Source organism: Pan troglodytes, chromosome 20 (assembly GCF_028858775.2).
Source record: "Pan troglodytes isolate AG18354 chromosome 20, NHGRI_mPanTro3-v2.0_pri, whole genome shotgun sequence".
NCBI classification, from domain to species: domain Eukaryota; kingdom Metazoa; phylum Chordata; class Mammalia; order Primates; family Hominidae; genus Pan; species Pan troglodytes.
In genome coordinates, this window is record NC_072418.2 from 41916682 (window position 1) to 41926049 (window position 9368).

Genomic DNA, 9368 nt, shown 5'->3' on the forward strand with positions numbered 1-9368 from the left:
AGAACTGGTCCCTGAGCTTGGTGCCTTGGAGTGTGTGGGGAGGGGGCGAGAGGCTGGGGGCCTGGGACGCAGAGGGTGGAGGATGGTTCTGGGTCTGGTGTCTCCACCCAAACTTTCCACTGCCAGCCTGCCTCTGCCCAGGCCTCTCAGCAGCCTGCTGGGTGGGGCAGGAGCTGGAGTGGCGAGTGGAAAAGGTCCAGGAGGGCTGCTGGGCTGCTAGGAGTGGTTTCTGCTCAGCTCCCACACCATCCCTGCCTTTCAGAAGCATCTTTCAGCCCTACCCGCCCCTCCACCAAGCCAATTCCCCAACCCTGAGTTCTCTTGCAGAGTCTTAGGCCCAAGGGGGCTGTTTCGGGCCTGGCGGGAGGGTCCCCACCTTGCTCTGCTTTTGATCTAGGTGGTGATGGAATGCTAGGCCACCCACCACCCCAAAACCCGCCTCATCCTGACCTACAAACTTGGTGGCATGATGGTAGCAGTCCTGGAAGGAGGAAGAAGAGAGATTTGAAGGTGAGAAGTGGGACAGGAATATGTGGTAGACAGAGTTAGGGGCAGAGATGGACAGAGTGAGACAGCCAGCCCCGGAGACAGAACCCATAGGAGAGGTGCGAGCAGAGGTGAGGAGAGCCAGAGGTCAGGGCAGCGGGTCCTGCACGCTCCTGCCTTTGGCAAATCCCTTCCCATCCCAGCCTCAGCCTCCTCCTCTGTATAATGGATGTGACCCATACTCCTCCCTGTTGGAATGATGGGGTCCCAATCAGTGATTTCCTGCATCTCCTGGGCAGCCGAGGGGCCTCGGAAATGACAGGCATAGTCCTAGTGGATCCCCTCCTTTCACCCCTCCTGACTGAGGACTTCCATGAACTGGGCACACTCCAGGACCCAGGGGTGCAGCGCTGAGGGGATCAGGCAGGCCCCCTGTGAACCCATGAAGCCACCCTGTCAGTCACTAGCGCTCCTATTGTGGCCGCTGTTCCATTACAGAGGCAGAAGCTTAGATTTCAGCGCGGATCAGTCCAGGCAGGAGGTTCTCAGCTGGAGAGAAGGGTTTGGAGTTCCCACCCAGATTGGCCTCCCAGGACCTAATATGTCTGTGTATAAAATAAGAGAAATTACTAACAAATAAATACATGAAATGAGATAGAGGCTCTCCGTGTGCCAGGCAGCGGGAAGACAAGGGTGGAGGGGCAGTGGCACAAGGAGCCTTCTCTGCTGTGAGTTTATTACAATTAAACATTCCCTCTTATTATCAGCTCCTAGGAGAGGGGCAGTGCACCCGGGCCCTGGGTGATGGGGGGATCAGGGCCCCCAAGAAGAGGTGCCACTCCTGCTTCGCCGGGCTTGCCCCAGGGCCAGGGTCCGTGCCAGGTGTGGGTGGTAGGTGGGAAGGGGTGGGGTGAGTCATCAGGGCCAGCCCCGCCCTGCTTTTATTTAAGGTCCCCAGCAGGCCCCACCACCACGGCTGCCCAACCCGGTCCCAGCCATGTCCGTGAGTGCTCCAGGGGCCCGGGGCGGGGCCAAGCAGGGAGGGGGCTGGGGGCTCCTCTTTCAAAGGAGCAAGTGGGCAGTGAGTGTGCCATGGACTGGCCTGGGCTGTGGCCTCCGGGTAACCCCCATCCCGACTGTCCCCTCTACCTCTTTGTGGCTTCCTCTGGGGCCCTCTTTGAGGATCTTTCTGTTTGTCTTTGTTGCTCTCCCCATCTGTTTCCCTGTCTGTTTCTGGTCTCTTTCCTGCCTCTCCACCACCCTTTCCTCTTCCACTGATTTCTGCCAGTCTCAGCCCTGGTCGGCTCCTCTGAGGGGTGACCCACCTTCTGCCTCCCTCCCTCGGTCTCACCGGCTCACAGTGGCCCCTGCACCCCACTCTTGCAGAACGTCCCCCACAAGTCCTCGCTGCCCGAGGGCATCCGCCCTGGCACGGTGCTGAGAATTCGCGGCTTGGTTCCTCCCAATGCCAGCAGGTGAGGCCCCAGGCCCTAGGGGTAAAGGGTACAGGTCTCAGGATCAGCTGACTCCCAATTTTTGCAGTCCAGAAGTAGGGGCCCGAGGCCACCTGTATCCACCAGGCTAGGAGTCCGAGGCCATTTCTGACCTCAAATCTGATGTATTCGTATTTGCCCCATGCCTTTGTGGGTGGGGTCCCTAAGTTTCCCTAAGCATTTGAGGTCCCTGGGTAATCTCAGGGTTCCTAGATATAGTCCTATGACTTCCATGTCTGAGTCCCAGGGAACTCTGGAAATACTCCAAGTCCTGGAGACACCCTGGACCCTGGGAGTCCTTGCCAAGCCATCCTTTGACTTCCTGGCTAAGGAACTTCAGGCCTTCTGGATTCTGAGGTACCCTGGAAATACTGGGGTTCCTGGTATTATTCTTTGTCCTGTAGAAGCTGAGGGTTCCCTGAGCATCAGGAGCACCCTGGCTATCACCCAGACCTCCTGGGCAGCTCCCAGGCTCTTTGGAAATGAGGGCACCCTGCCCTAAGCGTAGTGACTTTGGTCTGGGTAGGTTTCTGCCAAGGGCCTCATGATGTTTTGGCTGCCTTGGGAATCTAAGCTCCCTGGTCATTAGTCGCCCACCTCTCCTTCTGCGGTGTGTGCCTGTCTTTAGGTCCCTGCTAATTTGGGGGTACTCTGGGAATGGGGAGTGCCAGCCCATAAGCCCTTCACTTTGGTCTGGGCGGTTTATGTTTTGTTTGTTCTTTCGTTTTTTTGTAAGATGGGGTCTTACTATGTTGCCCAGGGTCTTTAACTTCCGGGCCCAAGCGATCCTCCCTTCTCCACCTCCCAGAGTGCTGGGATTACAGGGTGAGCCACTGCACCCAGCCAACATTTCATTTACTTATTCATTCAAAGTAAATTGTAGACATTGGTATTCCTCACCCTCAACATTTCTTGCCCTGGCGGCCACCATCCCCCTCTTCCAGGTTCCATGTAAACCTGCTGTGCGGGGAGGAGAGGACCTGCTGTGCGGGGAGGAGCAGGGCTCCGGTGTCGCCCTGCATTTCAACCCCTGGCTGGACACGTCGGAGGTGGTCTTCAACAGCAAGGAGCAAGGCTCCTGGGGTCGCGAGGAGCGCGGGCCGGGCGTTCCTTTCCAGCGCGGGCAGCCCTTCGAGGTGCTCATCATCGCGTCAGACGACGGCTTCAAGGTGCGTCTCTGCGACAGGGGCGTGGACGCCAAGACTTAGGTCCCTGGAGCAGAGGGTTGGGCAAAGCCAGGCCATTGGTGGAAGGCAGGGAGGTTCGGGGTGGGGTGAGGAGGGTAGGGAAGTCGTGGCCAAGGCGGAGAAGGGTGTCCTTCGACCCTCTCTCTCGCCTAAACAACTCCCACTTGGGTCCGAGGGACAAAGAGACAGCAGGGTCAGGACGAGGCGAGCACCAGCCAAGTGTCCAAGGGGTGGGCGTCCTAGCGGGAAGGCGTGGCCCAGACTCGCCATCCCAGACCCTACTCCCAGTTCATTCCTTCCTGAGGTCCGGGGTTTGAGGCATGGGGAGGGATGGGTTGGAAACAGCGCCCAGGAACTCGTCCTAGCAAGGATTGGCGGGTGGGAGTGGCGGCAGATCCTCCACCACCCACAGCTTACGCGAATTCACCTCCCTCCTCTGCGCTTTAATAGCGGGTAATGGTCGCTGAAATGAGAATATCCATTACCAGCACTAAAAAAGCCGCTTTTTACTGTGCCACACAGTCAACTCGTTTGATCCTCACGCAAGAGTTAGAATGAACAATAGCCCCATTTTCCCAGTGAGGAAACTGAGGCCCAGAGGGGATGAGTGATTTCCCCAGGGCCACCCAGCATGGGCCTCCGGAATCCTCACCACCGACCCTCCCCTGCAGGCCGTGGTTGGGGACGCCCAGTACCACCACTTCCGCCACCGCCTGCCGCTGGCGCGCGTGCGCCTGGTGGAGGTGGGCGGGGACGTGCAGCTGGACTCCGTGAGGATCTTCTGAGCAGAAGCCCAGGCGTGCCCGGGGCCTTGGCTGGCAAATAAAGCGTTAGCCCGCAGCGCGATTGTGTCTGTGTCCCATTCACTGAGATGAGCAAACTGAGACCCAGAGAGGCCAAGATACTGGCTCTGGGCCACACAGCGAATCCGAGGCGGAGGCGGGCTCTGAGCCTGCCTGTGCTTAGGACACTTTATGTCTGCGAAGGCGTGAGGGTCGCGATCTGGGAAGGAGTGGGTCTGGGGCGTGCCCTGATACAGCATTTGTGCAAAGCAAGCCAGGTGGGAATGCGGTCGTGCGGACCTGCTGGCGTTTGGGGCGCAGGGGCGCTCCCCGCAGGTCCTGGTGCCCCCACTGCAGATCTAAGGGGGGCCAACATGGGTCCATCTGCAAAGGGGGCGAATGAGTCCCACCTTTCTGGTCACTTGTGGGCCCCAGTCCTACGGGTGGAAAGCGTGTTATAATATCCCGGGTACCTGGGTCCCGTATCCCCCTGCAGCTCATCTCTCCCACCCTCTTCTCTCCTGGCCTCCCGCCCCTAGAGACGTCCCAGGTGGGGCTGGGAAGCCCGACGGGCGTCTCCGGGCTCCCGCTGTTCCCCGAGTCGGGACAGGTACCCGCCTGCGCACCCTCGGGGCAGACGCGATGGCAGCGGCCCCGGCTCTGCGGAACAGCTGGGAGGACTCGAAGGACGGCTTGGGTTTTCCGTGGCGCAGCGAGCCCCATTCCCACGCGCCCTCCGCTCTCCCCGACGGCCCCGACCGCGGCCCTAGCCCTGGTCACTGTGACGGGAGGGGAAGCGGACGCCAAGTGCAGCCCCGGCCCCAGTGTGACTTTCAGGGTTCAGGGCGTCGCTGGGGCTCCCCTTAATGGCGGGGTTGGGGTGGGAGAGGCTGGGAGCACTGTGCGCCTCGAGCCCGCACCCTTGGCGAGGCACCCTGCAGCGACCGCGGGTCTCTCAACCGGGGACCGAGGAGCCAGGCCAGGGCTGCGATCGGAAGCTGCACGTGGGTGTTCAGGGCCGGCTGTTCCGGAACCTTAGTCCAGAGCCACATCTTGGTGGGCGCGCCAGGGCTTGGGTCTCGATCCCCGCCCTTGAGCCTCCGACCCCCTGGCGTCCGCCTTCCGCATTGCTACCTGGACCAAGGCGGATGCAGGAAGCTGGGGTGGTTCCTGGCCTGGCCTGAATCTGATTCTGGAGTCGGGTGGGGACGCCAGGTTCGCTGCAGGGCCCAGGCGCATTCAGGACCCGGGGTTTTAGTCCCCTGAGACCTTCGGTCTGGGCGGTCCCTTCCCGTGTCCGGCCCTGGAGTGGGTGGGCGGTGGTCAGGGGCGAGCCCAGCTCAGGTGAGGAGGCCTGTGAGAGGCCGGTTTCTCCCAGTCCTCCGGGGCTCCTGCTTGAATGAGTTCGCTCTTATTTCATTTGGCTGTGTCGAGTGGTTTTAAAATATCAGTTTTTTCATAAAGATAATATATGCATCTGGTATACATTTCAAAACATACAGTGAAATGAACACACATTATTGGCACAAGTGGTGAATGTGGTTGGGTCTTCGGATTAGACAGTTGCGATCCAGCCGTGTTAATGTCCTGAATTTCACCGTTGACTGACAGTGTACATGTGGGAACTTGTCCCTGTTTGTGGAAAATAGAGTTAGGTATTTGGTGGTGCAGCATGTTTGCGACTTATTCTCAAATGGTTCTGAGGCAGGAAAATAGGGTCTGGAGGCAGGGAACATAAGGCTGATTCACACTTCAGCTATGACAGGAAACATCCTCTCCATTTACATAGGGCGTACAGCAAGTAACCAATGGAAACCTCTAGAGGGTATTTAAACGCCAAAAAATTATGTAACCCAGCCCTTGAGCCCCTATGCTCCCGCCGCACCCACACTGTGGGGTGTATTTTTATTTTCAATAAATCTCTGCCTTTGTTGCTTCATTATTTCCTTGCTTTGTGCGTTTTGCCCAATTCTTCATTCAAGAGACCAAGCACCTGGATACCCTCCATCGGTAACAGTTCATCAAAAATTTTTAAATAAAAATTTTTTTTGTTGAGGCAGGGTCTTGCTCTGTTGCCCAGGCTGAGTGGAGTTGTGGATAAGGGCTTACTGCAGCCTCAACCTCCCAGGCTGAAGCCATCCTCCCACCTCAGCCCCCCAAGTAGCTGAGACTACAGGCACGTGCCATGGTGCCAGGCTAATTTTTTTTGGGGGAGTGGGTATTTGTAGAGCCAGGGTCTTGCTATGTTGCCCAGGCTGGTCTTGAACTCCTGGACTCAAACTCCTGAGCTCAAGCGATCCTCCCACCGAGGCTTCCCAGAGTGCTGGGATTACAGGTGTGAGCCATGGTGCCCAACCTAAATCCTTCTTTATTAAGTTTGTCTTCAAAGAAATTTAGAATTTATGATTCAGCTTCCCTTCTCTCCTCCCCATCCTCCTGGATCTTTCTGTAACAGCTATATTGATATATAACTCATATGCTATACAAGTCACCCATTCAAAGTATACAAGTCAATGTTTTTCAGTATATTCACACGGTTGTGCATCCATCAACACAATCTAATTTTAGAACATTTTTATCATCTCAAAAGACCTTGGCTCACAGATGTAATCCCAGCACTTTGGGAGCCTGAGGCGGAAGGATTGATTGAGCCCAGGAGTTCAAGACCAGCCTGAGGCCGGGCGCGGTGGCTCACACTTGTAATCTCAGCACTTTGGGAGGCTGAGATGTGCGGATCACTTGAGCTCAGGAGCTCGAGACTAGCCTGGCCAACATGGCAAAACCCCATCTCTACTCAAAATACAAAAAATTAGCCAGGCGTGGTGGCACGCACCTGTAATCCCAGCTACTTGGGAGGCTGAGGCAGGAGAATTGCTTGAACCTGGTAGGCGGAGGCTGCAGTGAGCAGATAGCACCATTGCACTCCAGCCTGGGTGACAGAGCAAAGCTCTGTCTCAAAAAAAAAAAAAAAAAAAAACAACCTGGGCAATATAGGGAGACCTCATCTCTACAAAAAATAATTTTAGCTGGGCATGGTGGTACACAGCTGTGGTCCCAGTTACTCGGGAGGCTGAGCTAGGAGGATGGCTTGAGCTGGAGAGGTCGAGGCTGCAGTGAGCCATGATCGCTCCACTGCACTCCCGCTTGAGCAACAGAGTGAAACCCTGTTTCAGAAACAAAACAAAACAAAAAAGAACAACTAAAAGAAACCCCATACCCATAAGCAGTCACTCCCCAACTTGCCCCTCCCCCAGCACCTGGCAATCACTAACCTACTTTCCAGCTGTATGGATTTGTGAATCTGCTTGTTTTCCACACGTGGAATCATACAATATGTGGCCCTGTGTATCTGGCTTCTTCCACGGAGCATCATGTTTTCAGGGTTTGTCCATGTCATAGCATGCATCAGCACTTCATTCCTTTTCATGGCTGAATGCTGTTCCAATGTGTGGATCGAATATACGCGTTTACCCATTCATCATGGTGAATAGTGGATATCTGGGTTGTTCCTACATCTTGGCTATTATGAATAATGCTGCTATGAACCTATTGTGTGAACATGTTTTCATGTCTCTTGGGTAAGTACCTAGGAGAATTTCTGGGTCAGGCCAGGTGCTGTGGCTCATGCCTGTAATTCCACCACTTTGGGAGGCCAAGGCAGATGGATCACCTGAGGTCAGGAGTTCGAGACCAGCCTGACCAACATGGAAAAGCCCCATCTCTACTAAAAATACAAAATTAATTGGGCATGGTGGTGCATGCCTGTAATCCCAGCTACTTGGGAGGCTGAGGCAGGAGAATCGCTTGAACCCAGGAGGTGGAGGTTTCAGCGAGCCGAGATCGCACCACTGCACTCCAGTCTGGGCATCAAGAGCGAAACTCCGTCTCAAAAAAGAAAAAAAAAAAAGAATTCCTGGGTCACATGACTCTTTTAAGTTCCGTTTCAAAGAACTGCCAAACCATTTTCCAAAGTAACTGTAACATTTTACATTACCATCAGCAACATATGTGTTCCTATTTCTCCATGTTCTCTCCAACACTTGTTATTGTCTTTTTTTTTTTTTTTTTTTGAGACAGGGTCTTGTTCTGTTGTGTAGGCTGGAGTACAGTGGTGAAATCATGGCTCACTGCAGCCTCCACCTCCTGGGCTCAAGCAATTCTCCTACCTCAGGCCTCCCAATTAGTTGGAACTATAGGTGTGTGTCCCCATGCTTGGCTAATTTTTAAAAATTTTTTGTAGAGACAGGTTCTTGCTATGTTGCCCAGGCTGGTCCTGAACTCTTAGCCTCAAGTGATCCTCCCACCCCGGCCTCCCAAAGTGCTGGGATTACAGGCATGAGCCACCACACCTGACCTATCTGTCTTTTTTATTATAGCCATCCTAATAGGTTGGCTTCACCACTTGGTGAAGAGATGTCATGTGGTTTTGATTTGCATTTCCCTAATGACATGGGTTGCCGTTTATATATCTTCTTTGCAGAAATGTTTATCGAAATTTTCTGCCCATTTTAAATTGGATTTTTAAAAGGTATTATATAATCTTATCCATAAATATGTGTATAATTCTAAATGATATTTATTTTTTAATTTTTATTTTCGAGATGGGGTCTCACTATGCTGCCCAGGCTGGTCTCAAACTCCCAGGTTCAAACAGTCTTCCCACCTTAGCCTCCCAAGTAGCTAGGATTACAGGCAACTGCCACCACGCCTGGCAGGCTCTCTTTTTAAACAAAACCTCATTACCATTCTAACTCCTAAAAAATTTACAGTTCATATCATTGTATGATACAATGTTTGCAAAGTTTGTATGCAAAGGCTCCCCCAACATTTTATTATGAATTTTTTCAGACATGCAGAAAAGTTAAAAGAATTATTCTATGAATACCTCATATACCCTAACCAGATTCTATGTAACATTTTACTCAACTTGCTTTATCACACATAGATCCATCTATCCACCCTTCTATCCATCCATCACCATCTTCTTTTTTTCTTTTCTTCTTCTTCTTCTTTTTTTTTTTTTTTTTTTTGAGAGGAGTCTCACTCTGTTGCCAGGCTGGAGTGCAGTGGCGCGATCTCGGCTCACTGCAACCTCTGCCTCCCCGGTTCAAGCGATTCTCCTGCCCCAGCCTCCCGAGTAGCTGGGATTACAGGCACCCGCCACTATGCCTGGCTAATTTTTTGTATTTTTGGTAGAGACAGAGTTTCACCACGTTGGCCAGGCTGGTCTCAAAAATTCCTGACCTTGTGATTCACCTGCCTCGGCCTCCCAAAGTGTTGGGATTACATGCGTGAGCCACCACACCTGGCCAAAAAATATGGAACGCTTCACGAATTTGCATGTCATCCTTGCGCAGGGGCCATGCTAATCTACTCTGCATCATTCCAGATTTTAGTATATGTGCTGCCGAAGCGAGCAC

At 53.7% G+C, this 9368-nt stretch overlaps 1 protein-coding gene and 1 non-coding gene across 2 annotated transcripts; one reads left to right on the forward strand and one right to left on the reverse strand.

Annotated features, from left to right (window-relative positions):
* The first annotated feature begins 1483 nt into the window (after positions 1–1483).
* LOC101057158 (galectin-7) lies at positions 1484–4233 on the forward strand. The gene is made up of 4 exons (XM_063800407.1): positions 1484–1606; positions 1848–1961; positions 2924–3148; positions 3838–4233. The coding sequence occupies exons 1-4, from the start codon at positions 1484–1486 to the stop codon at positions 3949–3951; spliced, it is 576 nt and encodes a 191-aa protein (XP_063656477.1). The 3' UTR covers positions 3952–4233.
* Positions 4234–9260: 5027 nt separating this feature from the next.
* On the reverse strand, positions 9261–9368 carry LOC112206468 (U6 spliceosomal RNA). Its single transcript, XR_002940832.1, has one exon. It is a non-coding gene; the product is annotated as a U6 spliceosomal RNA (small nuclear RNA).

Excerpts from the sequence above, each read along its gene's own strand:
- LOC101057158 (XM_063800407.1), top strand. The coding sequence starts at position 1,484 with ATGTCCGTGAGTGCTCCAGGGGCCCGGGGCGGGGCCAAGCAGGGAGGG. Across the intron at positions 1,607-1,847 it reads GCCTGGGCTGTGGCCTCCGG|TGGCCCCTGCACCCCACTCT; the intron begins GTAACCCCCATC and ends ACCGGCTCACAG. Across the intron at positions 1,962-2,923 it reads GTTCCTCCCAATGCCAGCAG|GTTCCATGTAAACCTGCTGT; the intron begins GTGAGGCCCCAG and ends CCCCTCTTCCAG.